The sequence below is a fragment of the Cynocephalus volans genome, chromosome 1 (genome assembly GCF_027409185.1).
Source record: "Cynocephalus volans isolate mCynVol1 chromosome 1, mCynVol1.pri, whole genome shotgun sequence".
NCBI lineage: Eukaryota > Metazoa > Chordata > Mammalia > Dermoptera > Cynocephalidae > Cynocephalus > Cynocephalus volans.
Window position 1 is genome coordinate 95,950,216 of NC_084460.1, and position 18,055 is coordinate 95,968,270.

An 18,055-nucleotide genomic window follows, 5' to 3' on the forward strand; every position below is an offset into this window, starting at 1 on the left:
CAGATGGAAGTCAACATGCCTCTGAATCGAAAAAAGCAGACATTTTTTTAGGAAAGCAATCATGACAAGGGTGGGTGGGGCTTTTCCTTCACTCTCACCACCTTCCTCGCCGTACCTTGCTCTGATGGGTTGAGATCCTAGCCTCGGTCCCAGAGCGCTGCCATTCCCAGGAGAATTCTTTCTGGCTAATGCTGGGGATATAGAAGTTGTTCTTTGAGGCACCTGGAAGAAAACAAGAATTCAGAAATATTTTTCATAAGATAGCTTCCATAGGCTACTGTCTGAAAATCCTGCTCCTTTCCAAAGATTTGCCAGAAGTTACAGAAACTATGTGAAACCAGGAAGAACTATCTTTCATTCCTCACAGAAATATTCAGTTCCCTAAACAAAATCAATTACGGGTTTACTGGTAAAAGGCAATGAGGTGCATTCAGCGACCCTTAAAGAGGTTCATCCTCAATCATAGACACAGATTTAAAGACAGACTAAGCTAATCAGTTTGATCCACTGGGCTAAAACTAATTGACCTCCCTTGGCTGGGCAAGGGTAGTGAATACTAGAAATGTCTTTGGGGTACCAGTAAGTCATTGGAAGTTGCATCAGATGACAGTCACCAAGATAAAGTCAAGCCCCATTTTTAGTTCACATCACAACTGCTAAACAGATAAGGAACTTATGAAATCTAGTGAGAAGCTAGGATATTAGGCTAGAACTTGGGACATAAATCACGTGTCAGTGAGTTCAGAGAACCTACTGAAATAGATCCTGATATTCCCACTTCCTAATCAACTTGTAATTACTAATTAAAACCAAAAACCCAAACACGGCGGTTCAGAAGGTCAATTAGCAAACATAATACAAAACAGGCTTAATAATGAGAATACCGAAGAGTCTTCCAAAAGTCTAAGTATCAACAAGACTGTGCGGTATGGTAGGAAAATGTATTGTTAGTTTATCTGGCAGAAGCCTTGGTTAGAATTGAAGTATGCCTCATTTTATAAAACACAGACAGTTTTTAGTGAAATCAAATATTGTAGGTGTGCCAAAGGAGTTCATTATTTAGAAGAATCATGTTATAAATCCTAGTACAGAAAATTACTTTTAATGTAAAGTATTATCTTTTCTCTGCTTTAAAAAATTAATTTTTATTGTAATTCATTTTAACATAAAGATGCGTCAGTGAAGTGAAGCAGAATGAGCAAGCCAGCGCTACCACCTGTTCAAATTAAATATCACTACTACTATTTTTCCTTTTTCTTTTTGTAAATGTAAATGGTTGCAGAGAAGAAACAGCCTAATGAATTATGAAAAAGTCTTTGAATTGATCTAAATTCTCTCCCCGTTTTGTACATGCCTGCATGCTTTACATAGGCGACCGATAACTTCCATTTTCAGTTTTTCCATCTACTGTGTCTGTGCTTCTGCCCACCTTATTTTCTATATTGAATTTTGCTCCCTAAGTAATTTTTTCTGATGGCATTTCTGCTTCCACAGAGGAGAACATCAACAAACAAAGCCACTATTGACTGTTTTCATTTTCAAAATAATGGAATTCTTGTTGTAATATCCTTTTGAGAAGAAAATGAGAAAAAATACTTGTAAGTTGCCGAGTAAAAACTATTATTTTTTCCTGCAATTATCAACGGTATTATTTCCTGAAAATAGTGTGACATTCCATTGGCCACAGACCCTCTGAGCTCAGGGGAAAGAGGATTCCTGAGCCAGAAATAATCTGATGCAAAAATTTCTCCAGTGTTTTAAAATACTTCCAGGTTGGCTGTAGCCAGAAGCACAGCCACATTCCAGAATACTTCTTGGAATGAGTAATGAGTTAGTATAGGAAAACAAGAGAACCCAAACTCAGGACTGTTCTGTCCAGTGGGGTTGGCTGGTCATTTTACCCTAAAGCCATATCCTCAGTAATGAATTAAGACTGAAAATAAATTATGACTTGGACTAGAAGGAGCGTTCCTTGAATGGGGCCAGCTAAAATATCCTAAGAGAAATATTATCTTCTGAATCCCTAAAATCTGGTTTTACTTTTTGATGTTAAAAATAGGCATAAATGAATTCTCTACTTTTTATCTGGAAGTTTTCAATTTGTCTATCCACAGATTCAGTAATCGACAAAAATGTCTATTATTCTATTTCTTACTATGGATAGTAAAATAACAATTTGGAGTGCCTCGGGTTGAAAGTTCTAATTCTGTATATGGGATATATGCTTCCAAGTCATTCAGTTTACTTGAGCTTTAGTTTCTTGGGGAAAACAAAGGTCAGAAACAATAAATGACAATTCAAGTCTTAGGTTGGAAGAAGGAGAGCCCAAAACAAACATGAGAAGGGAAGGTGCTTTGGCATTATCACGTTCTTCATTACGAAAGGTCTGGAACAGTGGTGATAATAATAAATGATGATGATGACCACGATGACAAAAACACCCCAGTAATATTACCTTTGGTGGAATGTCTTCTTCCTGTCGTAACCAAGAGCTTCGGTCAAACTTTTCAATGCGAGTGGGGAGAGGAGCGTTTTCAGAGGTGGGATCTGAATTCTGGCGTGGCATCTCGACGCGGTGAGAGGTCACGTTCAGAGCCTCCTGGAACCCAGACAGGCCCTTTGTGGGCTGCTCGTGCACTGACTGGGAGGCTGTCAAGGCAGGTCCCTGGGATTTTACAGCCACCAGATGTGGGATCTAGCATCAAACCAACATTAGGCAGCATTATTAGAAGCAGCAGCAGATCAGCTCATATATCAATCAGCTGAAGGGAAAAGAAGCTCCAGGGCACAAGAACTGGACCAGAGCCCATCACAGCCACCTATAACATGCTTTTAACCACTCTTCAAAGTTTTCCATTTAGAGCAATGTGTAGGGCTGACCTTGAGTTCCTGGCAAAAAGTTAAGTGATTTACTTGAGACTGCTAAGAAGTCAGTGGAATAATGTGATGATAACAATAACTAAATGTAGTGAACACTTATGGACCAGCAATATAATTTATTACAACACTTCTCTTCTAATATTACAAACTTCCTCCTTTAAAACCCCTAGCTTTGACTTTAGAGAGTGCTTTGCTCGGTAAAACAAGAGCTGCTCTAAAGATCTCACTTGTTATGAACTCACTGAGTCCACTGTAAGGTGGACACAGTTATTCCCCTCATTTTACACATGAGCAATGCAAGGTACAGAGAGTTTAAAAGACACCCTAGATTTCACAGCTGACACCTGCTGGAGCCTCTACTGGAATATAGACATTCCGCACCCATAGCCATATGCCTAACCTCTGTGATATCCTGCTTTCTGCTATACTGCCACTTATGGTATTACATATCCCTTGACACCAAGACATTTGTTGTAGAGTCTCACAGTTTGGCATGCGGTGATATTGTTCATGCAGGGAAGACATGCAATCTTTCAGTGAAATAAAGGCTTTTTGAGACAAATCATTAAAATCCAGAGTACACGGTACTCCTTTACCATAGCACTGCTCATGTTTTATTGTTGAAGCTTATGTAAGCCTGTGACCTCCTACATCAGGAAGGTAGGCTCTGTGGAGACAGAAGCTGCGTCTGTCACCATCATTGTATCCCCGAGTGCCTGGCATGTGGTAGGTGTTCAATAAATCCTCTGTGCCTGGCATGTGGAAGGTGTTCAATAAATCTTGGCTGAGAAAGAAATCTAGGGTGCTTTCTAAATTAAACTGTTATTTCAACGTTTATTTAGTATCTGCTTTGTACAAGGACTTATCAGGCACTCTTTGATCTGAAATTGCAGCATTGGAATGTTATTAATGACAATTCAGAGGAAATTCTCAAAGCCCAGTTCAGCTGAACGTTATGCTTCAACCAGAATAGAAAGGATAGAATTTATATTAATGTTAAATATCACGAATACACTGAATAATAGCATTAAAACAAAGCACATTTAAAAAATCTAGTACAAAACACAAACCCATCTTAAAAGAGCCAAAAACATAAAAACAAAAACTGATGTGCCCGAAGATGCTTAATCCAATTAGCTGTCACAGAATATCTACATTTTTATTCCTTAGTCACTCCCAAAAAGTAAGTTTTCGCTCTACTTTCCTTTTACAGGGCAAAAGTACACTATAAGGTCAAAGTTTAGAATTTTAAAAGAGGACGTTTTACCTTAAAAGATAAGTTTTTGTAAAAATGTCTCCTTTTGAGGGCTATATACTCTTACAAAGAATTATATACTCATACAAATTAAAAACAACCAAGGGGAAGATATGCTAAGGTGTCTGGTACTGAAAAATCTTGGTTCTCATTTATTAAGGGCAAACTTAAAACACAAAGAATACTTGATTTTATCACTACTCTTTTAAACTCCAGTTCAAACAGCATTTCATATTTCAAAGGTGACCTCGAAATATTTTCTGGAAGTCTTATCACAAATGGTTGCCTGGAAAAAATTTAAGACATTTGGGTGAAAAAAACTGCATTACCTTTATTTTTTTTAATGGAATTTCATAATGTTTTCATTCCACTTCATATTTCACTTTTGGTATATATAATTTAAAGTCCTGCAGAGCTTCCAGAAATTTCCTCCTTTCCCAAAAGCGGAGTAATCTTTTTCTTTACCAAATACAGACGTTTCTGACTTACAATGGTTCAGCTTACTATTTTTGACTTCATGATGGTGTAAAAGTGATACACATTCAGTAGAAATCATACTTCAGGTACTCATACAACCACTGTTTTTCACTTTCAGTACAGTATTCAATAAATATCCAACACTTCATTATAAAATAGCCTTTGTGTTAAATGGTTTTGCCCAACTGTAGGCTAATGTTACTGTTCTGAGCATGTTTAAGGAAGGTAGGTAAAGCTATGTTATTCGATATGTTAGGTGTATTAAGTGCATTTTGACTTACAATATTTTTGACTTACAATATTTTCAACTTGCAAAAGGTTAATTGGGATGTAAGTCAAGGAGCATATGTAGCTTAAGACAGTGGTTCTCAGACTCTAAAGTGCATGAGTCACCTGGAGAGCCTGTTAAATCACAGACTGCCAGGCCCCAACCCCCAGAGTTCCTGATCAGTAGGGGCTGATCAGCAGGCCTGAGATTCTGCATTTCTACAAAGTTTCCAGGTGACACTGATGCTGCTGGTCTGGTGACCACACTTCAGGAACTACTGGCTTAGAAGACAATTTACTTAACCAACTCCATTTAAGTTTTCCAGTTTCATGCTTGCTCTCTCTCTCTCTCTTTCTCTCTCTCTCTCTCTCACACGCACACACACACATGCACACACACACACAACGGTACTTCAAAAAGATCATGTAAAAACAGAATTAAAAGAAAATACGAATCTTTCCATGAACTTTTTGAAGTTCCCTCATATACCTCAAAGTTCTATAGGAATTTTACTTTTGGTAATTATAACTAAAAGAATGCTTGTTCCCACCTTGTAGAACTCTAGGGGGTATCCAGAGAGGCCATTTTACCAAGAGATTCTGTAGTTGACTCAAAGTTAAGGGTGGTGATTTTTTCTTTCTCACCCTTCCCTCGTTCTTCAAATTCAGTGGGGCATTATATATTACTATAAATTCTACATTAAGGGTCATAATTTGATTGGTCCTATGCCTGAATCCATGTTACAATTCCATGGGCTTCTAATAGGTTTTATTGTACACTGTATTAGAATGGCTGATGGAAGGAAGGAAAGAATGTACCTGGGGATCGACTGGTCTGAGCATGGGGGGCGTCCGAGCAGGCTGAACCCCACTAATGCTGAAGGACTCTGACCTTGGGGGCAGGTTTGGGTCAGATATCCTGTTGGCAACTTTGTGAGGCATGGCGGGTGAACTCTGCCTGTTGAGCCTTGACCGTTCTTCTACCTAGAAGACCAAAAAAGAGACAGCCTTAATGGACAGAAGTTGATTCATTTCCTAGTATGGATTTTCTGTAGTCACCTGCACAGCCATTTCTGTGTCCCTCTGATCAATTCATTTTAAGCTCAAATTCTCAAGAATTTTCAATGAGCTCTTTGCAAGAATTTGCAATGAGCTCTTTCATACCAGTGCAAACACTGGCAAAAACAGCAGCAACAAAACACAGAATCCCCAAGCCACCGGCCTTCCATTACCCATTATCTTGCTTTATTTCAGTTAGCTGGGACTTTGGGATCTGCTTAAGAATTTATCTTGCACTGATTAGAATATTATTTTGCTGATTGGTACAAAACCATGGGGTCAGTGAGGGAGACAGTTTGAATCCTAGATGATGAAAGGGAACTGCAGTGGGCATTAGGACTGCAAGGGGAAAATAGAAAATTGCTTGGGGTTGACTCATGGGACAAGGAGGGGGAGAACAGGGGGGAGGCACACGCCCTCCGCTTCTTCACATGCCCTCCTGATGGGCAAGTGGGTGTTCCAGGCTGCCCGCTTAATGAGCCTGTCCTAAAGGGACCTCCTGTATCATTTTCTTCTTCTCTCTCTAGGGCTCTTTCTTTTCGGTTGTCTCTCCCTGCTCCCTAAAAAGCACTGCTCCTCCTCATTCTTTCCATGCCCAGCGTGGACTCCCCTGCCCCGCTCTCCCCTCTTCCTCCTGGTTTCTCTGCACGTGGTGCTCATTCTTGCTTCTCCTGCTCTTCTCTCCCCCTGCAAGCCTCTCCCCTCTCTGGTCATTTCATTTCCTTGTCGTTCCCTTTCTTCCAGAGTCTCTCTCAGCCCAGTGCAGATAACTGATTTCCAGGGCTTCGCATGGAAGGCTCACAGGACCAATGAATGCTGTTTTTTAACAGGTAAAAATTACCCTTAGTACATATTTACAGCAGACAGACGGTCACAGCAGACAATTTTAAAGGGAAATTGAAATAAACAAGACATGCACTATAAGACAGACAACTTCAAGAGGTCCAGGACTTTTCTTCCAGATTCATCTTGTCCTGTCCTTTATTTCTTTAGGGTCAAGTGAACTGTTGTGCTTCCTGAACCCACCAGGGCAATGAAACTTCTCTACCCACCATGATGACCCTTTAGAGTGAGTCCTTAATTCCCTTCTGCTGACTCACTGTCTGAGCATTGTAGAAGCTCATGGCAAGGTTCGTATTAGCTTTCAATTCTATTTCCCCATGAACTTTTTGAAGTATCCTCGTATATAGGATGTATATACATATATATATATATATATATATATATATATTTTAAAACTTTTATTAACCTCAAATACTTTAACATGATAAGATAAGCTGCAAAATAGAAAATAGCCCTCCTGCCTCTACTGAGGGGTAATTTGAACATCTCTTCTCCCATCATGGCTGTGTAGGGTACATACAATTGACATCCAGTTGACTTTGCTTTTGAAATTCCATGTCCCAGAAGCTCACCACATACCAAGTAAGATTAGTTGCAAATAGCCAAGAATGAAAAACAGAACATGTATACTTTGTGTGTGCATATGTGCAAAGTATTACATCACCAATAATTATTTGGCCATTGCATCAAGCAGAAGAACAAAGCCAGCTTTGAGATAAGACAACAAAGAAAAAAAAGTCCTGCAAAGACAGCATTAGACAAACTGAGATCAAGGCATTCAATGTACTGCTTTTCCAAATGCCAGACTCTTTAAATAGAAGACGAATATTTCTAGACCACTGGAATTTGTCACGTATTAGTAATCTTTTTATCATTAATACATAAATCATATGAACAAGCATCTTGATGTCTGAGCTCAGGAACCCAAGACTCAGACACATTTTCAGATAAACATCTGGCCATCCAACTTTAACCTCTTGTCACTCAAATTCAGGAGTGAGAAATACTTGTAATTACTATTATTTTTAACTGTAAAATATACTGATAGTTTTAAATACACATTAAGAGACAGCACATTAAAAACAACAATAGAAGATTCTGCCCCCAAAGCTCCATCTTGAGCAAAGAAACCATTTTTGAGATAAAGAATTATTTTGGCAATTGTCAGCAACAAGGCTCCAGTAAAGCAAGCATCCCTGCTTCTAACAGAACCACAGGCCACGTGGGGCCCTAAAACTGTCATTATAAATTAACAGGGAAGAAAGTGGGGTACTGATTTTCATAGGTAGTTAATGCATTTGATTAGTTGTGTACAGATGTTACTAAGGTACTTCTAGTAAAATTTCTTAAGCTTTCTTTTCTTTCAATTAATTAATTCCTTTTTAAATTTGACATGTATTGATTGTACATATTTATGGGATACAGAGTTATATTTCAATATATGTATACAGTGTGTGATGATCAAATCAGGGTAATTAGCATGCTCATCATCACAAAAATTTATTTCTTTGCAATGAGAACATTTGATCCTCTTTCTTCTAGCCGTTTGAGAACATACACTAAATTACTGTTAAGAATTTCCTACACTTTCCAATAGTTTACCTACTAAATCCTACCATCATAATGTTTCAGTCTGTTCTGTTCTAAAGTATATGGCATAATTAATCGATTGTTACACTTTGCAAATTATTTCAGGATGAGTCCAATGTGCTGATATTTCCTGGGTCTGTCCAAAGAAACTTGAAAATCTATGAGAAGGCTGTAACAGTGAGGCATCTGGCTACACACTGTCTCTCAAGAAAACCTTGTCTTTAGGAAGGTAATGTGGCCCAATGTGCTAGCCCAAGTCACCAAGACACAGCCATTTCTGTGTCCCTCTGATCAGTTCATTTTAAGAAGCCCAAATTCTCCATTTCTGCTCTGCATCAGGAATTTGCAAAGAGCTCTTTCATGATAGCGCAAACACTAGCAAAAACAGCAACCACCAAAGGATCACCTTAAGAACTGGAGCAAAGATTCAATTGAATCAGACATTGGAAGCAGTGTTTCTACTAATAACAGCATCAGATGGACAGAGGGAAAGCTGGATAGTGTATCTAGGAGCAAGCCCTTCCGATTACTTTGATACCAGGCAAACACCTGTGTGCTGATTTATTACAATACATTGAATACGAGATAGATACATGAGGGAGACAAAGAAAGGAAGTGGTCCTCTCACCCCAGAATGAGGATACATGTGATTAAAAACTGGGGCACAATCAAAATATGTTTCAATCTGCCTGAGGATACTCAAAAAAGTCTAGCAGCCAAGTCTCTGCTCCAACCTCCTGCTGCCAAGACGTAAAACCGTCACTGAAAAAGGGTGTTCTGGTAGCATCAGACATAAGAGTGTCAACGTGCTAGACCATAACAACAAAAGACATCTGTTACAAACAATTTCATGGTTCTAGGGCACCTTTGAGCACAGGGGAGACTCTTTAAATGCAATCTTGTCTGAAGACAAGGGCCTGGATTATTTTGCAAGACCCACTTCTAACTCATATTCTAAAAAAAGTATAGATATCCCCATGTGAATGGAACACATAACTTAAAAGTCAGGAAGCAAATCCTTAAGAAGCTGAGATAGGGAATAAAGAAGCACCTCCTGTCACTGGGGAAAGGGGGTGAGGAGGCAGAAGGTGCACATGAACTGGTCACATGAAATCCAACCAGAAACAGCAGAGACGAGACACTTACTCCTAGTGAGTGTGATGGCCTTGTGAACAAAATACGAATATGCTTAATACTATATCTCGTTTGCATTAGTCCCATGCAGCACATGCACATGCAGTGTTGCCCACGGTCCTCCCGACTATGAGGCAGGAAGTGCAAATGAGGACACGACTCAGGAAGGTGATGTGACTTGACCCAGGTCACACAGCTGGGAAGTAGAAGAGCTTGAATTCAGACACACTCCTTACCATCTCCTTCCAGGCCTCTCTTATGCTAAATCTTGAGAGATAAGCAGAAACAGGAAAGAGGGCACCAGAGCTGTAAACTCTCTAAATGGTCATTTGGGAACCTCATATACAAAATAACACATATAAAAAGAAAAAAATAAAGTCCATCAGTGTAAAGCAGAAAAATCTAGGGGCAGAAGTTTTTATATACAGGGATTTCAAAGTCCAGTGGGCTGATGGGAAGTATAGAGATATCGTGACCCTTATCAGATCATTGCTTGCCAAATAAAACCATGGCCAGATGACTGGCATGCATCGCAGAGAGCGAACATGATGGAGTGTTAAAAAAATTAAAATGCAATCTCATGCAATACTCATGTAAACAAAGCATTCTGTCACTGCTGCACACTGGTGTGGAATTCCTTTTAAAGTCTGTCAGGTGAAAAGCAGGGTGAGGCAGGCACACAGTTACTGCCAGGCCCAGACAGTCACATGCCATGAGAAGGAACAGGACAAAGAAAAAGGAATCTGCATCATCCAACAAGTGCAAAAAAGACCTTCACATTCTGCTGATGTTCAACAGAACATCATATGATATTTTCACAGAACAAATATGACTTCCATTCTAATCCCAAAATGGCAAAGAATCTGAAAGGGGTGAGAACGCCCCCCACCCCTTCTTTTAACGCAGAGACATTAATATTCCTTTCTGCCTGAAATCTGAAAATCAGAGCCAACATGACATTCAGGACACAAAAAATTCTCAGTAAAAAGAGGGAGGGAGGGAGATCTGCAATCTCACTAAGATCTGCAAATAACCAAGCATTTTCATTTGCTCTTACTGAATCCCACAAACGGATGAGAGAGGTAATGAGAAAGGCGATGATCATTCTGTTTTACCAAATGAAGCAATAAAAACACAGAGGATGAAGCCTTTCAACATTATATTGCTGATGAAAGACTGTTGATTTGGAAGGAGGAAGAGAAGAAGTGGATGGAAAAGTAATCAAAGCAGCAAAAATCATCTTGGTGAGAAGGTATAGAGCTGAGTCATATGCTCCAGTCAAATGCTGGAGCAGAGGCTACAATGGGGAGAAGGGGCTGGGTGGCAGCTTCAGTGGCACATGGGGCCCAAAAGTCCAGACTCCATATCACAGGAGACAGTGTCATGGGCACCGTGGCCCACTCATCCCTGGGGAGGATATTTTCCAATGTTTATCCTGGCAGAGGATGCATGTGAAAAAAAAATGATAATTTTTTTATCTTCCTCTGGAGAGTTTAACTCAGGTTTTCTTATCAGCTGATAATTGAGATTCTGGAAAGCTAGAAATTCTGTTCATATCTGAAGTCTTGAAATGTATGTTTGGTTGTTTGGAGCCCCATCTACCACTCTAAGATAAGAAAAGAGATCTGTAAATAATGCTTTTGAAGAAAAGTAAGTACACTGCTGATGCGAAGCACTAAAACATCAAGAAGACAAGGATCCTCGCATTCATTTTTATTCCCATTTTAAACTGTGGGTGTTGAATCAAACCAAGATGATGAATCAAACCGAGGTAGATGACCATTTGTTCTTATTTGTACACCAGTTGCTCCAATCCCAAATTTAGGACCGTCACTCCTTCTACCATTCAAATGTTTCATCTTCTAAAATTTGATCACCCGTTCTAAGACTTGGGAACTGTTTCACGAGTAGATGGATGGTTAGTTGGAAGCTGGATTATGTTAACCACACCCAAGAAGAGAGGACTAAACATGAAATCCCCAAAGAATGTTCCCACATATGTCTAGAAGTGCATGAAGCCAAGGAAGAGCATCAGCTGCTAGGAAGCCAGGGACCTCGGAAGATGTCACCCACCGGAGATGGCTCAGACTTATGGTGGCCAGGGAACCCCACATTGGGATTGCTCGATGACACAGCCATGTGGTCTGCATGCCCAACGGCGCTGTTTCTTTTACTGCTAGGAGCCTGGCCAGGTAGCATAGGGAAATGAGGAGGTCTCGAAAATGGTCTTGATGACATTTGCAAAGATCTGCCCCCAGGAATGCCATGACTTCGGAAAGCTCGGGGGCGGTGAACTAGTTCTGAATAGAGAGGATAAGCCAGGACATTTAGGGATGAGGACAAATGGCAAGTCGAATACAATGAAGCCAAAGTGGACAAGTTCAAATCAGAATGTGCTGGGTGGAGACTGAAAGAAGGAAGTCGACACTGCTCCACACTCTTCCCCCTTTTCTGGGTCATTTGTGTATGAGGGAGCTGTCTAGGGGAAAGAAGAAACTCTGGGATGCTTTGAAGGGAATCACTGTCCTCTCCAATGAAATCTGTAGGCATCCCTTTTCTAAACTCATGCTTGGGGCTGGGGACACCGAAGGCTGCATTGTCATGCATCAAGGAGAGGTCACTTAGTGATGCAGCACTTCTTAAAAGAGTCCAGGAACTTGTAAAGATGTATGAATTCAGGCCCCTCATGCCCTGATGCCCACGTGAGTCTCTAAGGCCCTCCTTAATTGCAGTAATGGAAAACTGGGGGCTGGCCACTTTGGAGATGTTGGGAGAGGACACACAAATGACCTTAGACCCTAACTGTTGAGTTGGGCTACATCCTTGGGAGCAAGATCGCTTTGGAGATCTCACTATGATCTTTGAGGTTTCCTGAGGCTTCCGTAGTTCTTCCAAACCAAGTCTAATAGGACAGGCTGGTCCATCTTCCTTCCGTGAGTGATGCTCAAACAGGAGTCTTGATTTAGAATCACTAATTCCTGTAGGTGCTATAGGCATTAGCTTTGTAGAGGCTTGTTTTTCAGCTTTTTGAACACCTGGCATGGTCAGGAGCTGTGAGTCTGGCTTAGCTGAGGATTTCAGGCTGGCGTGGCTAGAAAATGGCTTAGGAGTGCAGAAAGGTGACACATGTCTGCCAGCCAGGAAGCCAGGAAACACCGGCTGCTGTTTGACAGCATAGTGATTCAGCTTAGCTGGAAGGACAGGTGGATTATTAAGGGGTCGTTGCTGTACCTGGGAGTAGGATCACAAAATTGAATTATTGATCTAAGAGAAAGAGGCAACAGTTATAGACATAGGTAAATATGGATCATTTTTACAGACTATAAGGGAAAGTGATCAAAAATGTTCTTTACCTGAAATCAATGATTTTTTATCTATAGACTTAGTTTTTTTAAGTTTTAAAAGAAAAAGAGTAATTTTCATTAAAATAGTACATGATCATTAAAAAGGGATTTAAACAATATATAAAAGTACAAAAAAATTGGAAGAAAAATCAATCTTTTGATTTCTACCTCCCATAAACCACCATCATTAACATTAGGACATCATTTCAAGCATTTTCTATATGTTTGTAAGATAGAATATAAAAATAAAAAGACAGAAATATTTCTATAAAAATAGGAACTTATGTGAGATATCTGGTTCTGGTAATACTGTAGTCTAGAAAGCTTGGAAACTGCTCTAACTATAAATACTTAAAGATGCTAGATAAAAATAGAAAATAACCCAAAACATCCTTTTCAATGACTAGCTATGCTCACAAGAAAATAAGGGAAATCACTAGGTGTCACCAGTCATGATGGGACTGAGAAGCAGGATGTGACGTCACTGCGCTGACACCCTGACTCCCTGGAAGGGTGACCGATCTTGTCTGGAAGTTGTTATTCTGTTTGTTTGCTCTACCACTTGGTTATCACCCTTGTTTTCTGCTATCCCAACAGTTTTTAATTAGATTTTTAAAATATCTTATCAAAGAGCCAAGTTACTGAAAATCCTTCCTTAGTCTAGCAGTTCAAAAGTAGTGTTAGCAACAATGCTGGTAATTAGTAACAGGGTCCAGGTACGAACAGTAAATGATTATGCCGAGAATCCCGTAAGTCCTCAATCACATTCCTCCAAGGAAAAGTCTCACCGCAAATCCTCATGCCATGAATTCAACTGGACTGCTATAAGGAAAAGGAATTTCTACTTCTTGTTATTGTCTACAAAAATCCGTGCTATCCACAGAGATATACAAAAAAAAAAAAGAACCACAAAGGAAGTAAAGTGCCTTGCTATTTCTCTACAGAAATGATGTTATGGCTCTTCCAAATGCAAAGCGTGTGTCTGGCAGTGGACTGTTTTCTGACTTTGCGGCACCGCTGTAACTCTCCATGTCTACAGGATGAACTCATTACAGCCAAAAGCATGGCCAACAGGGTGTGCCACACTTGGTGCCTTACCTCCTTGGCCCATGCTGGCTTCTCACTAGGACTCATGCCTTCTTTGTAATGGTACAGTGGCTTCTTCTCCACGGGCCTCTGCTCCTGCCGCTGATGCTGCAGGGAAACCAAGTAGTCTCTCTCTTGCTTGAGCTGTCTCTGCAGTCTTTCTGCTTGTCTCTGTTCTTCCAATTGTTTGCGCTTATATTCCTGTCCAGATCAGGAAAGAGCACCAAAGGAAAAGCCAAATTACCACCTGGAAACCTTTGGCCAATACCAGTTAGGCATGCAATGAAGGCAAAATTACGCTCAATGACAAGGATCTTTAATACTAACAGAACTATGGGAGGATGCCAGGGTGTGCCATAGAAATAAGCTACAGCTTTGTGTTATATCCACACAGAAGGTGTCACTGAATGGAAACTCTTGCTTTAATGGCATTCCCTACAGAACACTGCTACTTGCAGAGTGACTTGTCCCTGATGAACCGCAATTGAGAAAATGGCGACAATGAGGACATTTAGATGGTCAGCACACACCCCTATCAGGAGCCGTCCATGTCAAACATGTATAATTAAGTACAAAACTAAATCAGCAGCCAAAGTGCCTACATCATCTTTTCTTTATAAAATTCAGGTCAACAAAAGCCATTTGAAGCGTATGTACAGGCTAAAAAACATCAGAATGCCGTTGAACAAAAAGTTCAGTTAAAAAAAGATACACCAAGAAGCCCATTTGGAGAGCAGTGCAATAATAATAAAAAAGTATTTCAAGTGGAAGCCGCATAAGCAGGGAACACAAAATGTTCCCATCGTCAGGGTAAAACTAATAGTCTGAAAATGAAATATGACTGCAGAGCTGAGTGGGTTCTTAAAGAAGAGGTGCATTTTGCTGTGATTGTACTCCAGCATGTTGCAAATAGCCTTAAAATTACTCTGCAATAAACACAGTGGGTTTCAAAAGTGGTCTGAACTCATACTAAGGCTGGATTCATGTTAAAGTTTCACAAGTACAGGGAGTTAATCAAGAATGCATAACAATTGTATTAAACGTATTAAGACTCAGCAAGTTGGGTCAGGAAATGTCCTAAGTTTCTATGAGATATCTGAGGTTCACGAGGCTTAGAGGATCTTCTCTTCCAGACTGGCACGTTTGGAGGACACACACACACACACACACACACACACGATGAACACAGAGCAGGTCAGCTGGCTGTTGGCTTTCCCATTACCAGAAGTAGAGCTTGTTCATGCAGTAGCTGCTGCTGCAAGATCTCTAACTGTCTCTGCTCCTCCTCTAACTGTCGCCTGATGTACTCCTGGAGAGGTAGGCAGCAGAGAATTCAGAGAAAGAGAAAGAGAGAAAGAGAGAGAAAAAGAACCAGTAATTCCAAAGGTGACAAGAGCTGCCAAATAAAGTGTAGAAGGAAGGAGGAGAAAAAATACCCAGATACCTCCTCACAAAACAGGAAGAGCATGCCACACCAAAGCAAAAGCATTTCAAGTAGTCAAAAGCACAAGCCCTCTACCTGCAACTGCTGGCAGCATTTTACCATTACTACTTGGTTTTAATAAACCCAGCTACATTTTAAAGTGTTCCATTACAGCTTCCTCTCTTTATGGACTATCTGGAATTAACAATGCTGTAAAGTTCAGAGGCTCCTGTGCAAGCAGCAGGGAAAAAACAATTGTTAAATGCCACCGTGCACTGTAATGGAACTGTCCTGCAGAGTTCCACAGTGCTGCCAGAATGTGATTCTAGCCAAGAGAGGAGAGCCCGCATCAGTGACTCAAAGCCACAGAGACCAGAGACTGCATGAGTAGAAAAGCTCTTCTGAAGCAGTGAAAGAGTAGGACTTGCTTCAGCACTACCTTCAAAACAGACACCCACGGGTGGGAGAATCAGATCTAGGGATGTCAGGGGACTCTGGCCTGGGTAGGAAGAAAGGTTTGAATGAGTGGGCATTGCCAAGGTTGTGCATTTGACTTTTTGAATAGGTTGAGAACAGTTGCTTGATTAAGGATAAAAACCCGCTTCAACTGAGTAGTGCTAAGAGAAGGTGCCCCACACCCCAGAGACGCCCGGTGCTGGAGTTCACGCTGGGCCGTCGGTGGTCTCCCTGACCCCGGTGGTACCTGCTCGTGCTCCGCGCGCCTCCTCTCCTCCTCCCGGCGCATCTGCTCCTCGTAGTGCCGGCGCTGCTCCCTCTCCTGCTGCTTCCGCAGCTCCTTCTCTCGCCTTTGTTGCTGTGGGGCAGCAAGCAGATAACCGTGAAGGCAACGGGCACTGGTGGGGGGTGTCTGGAAGCTAGCAGGAGAGCTAACTTCGGACACGAGCTCTTAACAAGAGATGCCCAAACGCTCAAGGCTCTTTCTCTCCTGGGCTGTTGCGGGGCACGCTGGCAGGAAGGGGTGACAGAGATTCAGTGTCACTCAGAGCACCCCGCCTTTTACCACTAACTGGACTCTCACCGAGAAGTTCCTGTTAAGCACGTCTTTACAGTGACTGGTGGGGTAGGTAACACCAATGCAAAATACGTTACTTATTACATATCATCAAACTGCTTATGAGGTTACTTCATAACACTTATGTCATTCAGTCTTTCTGACACCATGTAGCACAAACATTTCCTAGATAGAGAACCCAAACATAAGAGAAATGAAGTGACATACTCAATGCCATACAGAAGTTAATGGCTGAGGGTACAAAAGAATTTATTGACTCCCACCCAGTGCCTCCCCTCCCTCGTATACCATGATGCCTCTCTATATTTGCTCGGGTATTCATGTTAAGTGTCAATTTCAACTTCTCACTCAAATAGGATCCTTGTGCTCAGGAACCATCATCATTATCATCATCACCATCATGGTCACCTCCATCATATGTCCGACAGTGGACAGTGTGATGAGCACTCTACATGCTGTACCTTATTTAACCTCCACAAAAATCTGCAGTAGATAGTATTATTACCCCCATTTCATATGAGAGAACGGAGGCACAGGTAGAATTAAGTAATTGTTCAAGGTCACGCCCAGTAAGTGGTGGAGCTGGATTTCAAAGCCAGGCAGTGTGTTTTCTTAGTTGTCAAGAAACCTAAAACAGCAATTTTGAAATAAAAGAGGCAGTAATGTGTTACAAAATCCAGTGTATCTATTCACATCTATTTCAAAAGACTCAGAATTAAATGATCATAAAAAGATCTTTGAGAAAAACCATTAAAGGAAGAAAGCAAGTTATTTAATTATGTATTGTGTGAATTACATCTAATTCTAATCCAAATTTAGTATAAATATATTCATTTATAATAAAAATCTAATGATGATGTAAAAAAGCACAAAAACAAAACAGAACGAATGAAAAAACAAAGCCAGGCAGTGTACTCCAGCAACGGAACTTGATCATTACAGAAGATGCAGAGACAAGAGGAGTGATAGAAAAATCACAGATTATTCTCAGGAAAGAACATTTCAGGGGAAGTTAGAACCAGGCCAAGCAGTTACAGAAGCCAGTGGTTCTCAAGTAGAAGTAGTACCATTCCCCCACCTCTGGAGCATTTGCAACTATGTGGGGGAAAGTCTTTTCTGGTTGTCCCAACGACTGGGAACATGACTGGCATTTAGAATGAGGGGCAAGGGTGCCAAAAATCCTGCAATGCACAGGATTTTCCCACACAACATTAGCACCCCTTTTGAGAAAGGCTGCAAGCCTTTTGTGTCAGATCCCCATACTGGCACTGGGATTTCTTCTTCCTCAAATAAGAGGGTACACACCAGGGGGCCCATTCCCTTGTAACATTCTCAACAACACTTCACTGCATGGCTGAGGAAATAAAAGGTATGTGGAATAGAATGAAGCGGCTATATCACACTGACGAGGTAGCTCTAAACAACCAGGGAAACAGCTTTTGTATGAAAGTTCTCTGTCACAGCCCCGACTAAACCAACTTCAGATATTTAGAATACCAAAGAAGCCCAAGGAAGCCTTCGTGATGTAGATCCCGCTACAACCTCTGAACCTGCTCTCTTCCAATAGCCTGAGTCTTGGGACATAAGCTGCATCTTTTGAGACTCAACATCTATTACTTCCAGATTGACAATTATTTGTCCATATTAAATTGTAGGTGACAGGG

The 18,055-nt window shown here is 40.9% G+C and overlaps 1 protein-coding gene across 2 annotated transcripts in view; it reads right to left on the minus strand.

Annotated features, from left to right (window-relative positions):
- TNIK (TRAF2 and NCK interacting kinase) overlaps positions 1–18,055 on the minus strand; it is a 383,386-nt gene that overhangs the window by 56,381 nt on the left and 308,950 nt on the right. For both annotated transcript variants that reach the window (XM_063092797.1, XM_063092791.1), the window contains exons 13-18: positions 16,062–16,172; positions 15,158–15,244; positions 13,948–14,136; positions 5,699–5,863; positions 2,456–2,695; positions 116–222 (exon numbers count right to left, since the gene is read on the minus strand). In XM_063092797.1, coding sequence (XP_062948867.1) covers positions 116–222; positions 2,456–2,695; positions 5,699–5,863; positions 13,948–14,136; positions 15,158–15,244; positions 16,062–16,172 — 899 coding nt within the window. The remainder of the gene's footprint in view (positions 1–115; positions 223–2,455; positions 2,696–5,698; positions 5,864–13,947; positions 14,137–15,157; positions 15,245–16,061; positions 16,173–18,055) is intronic.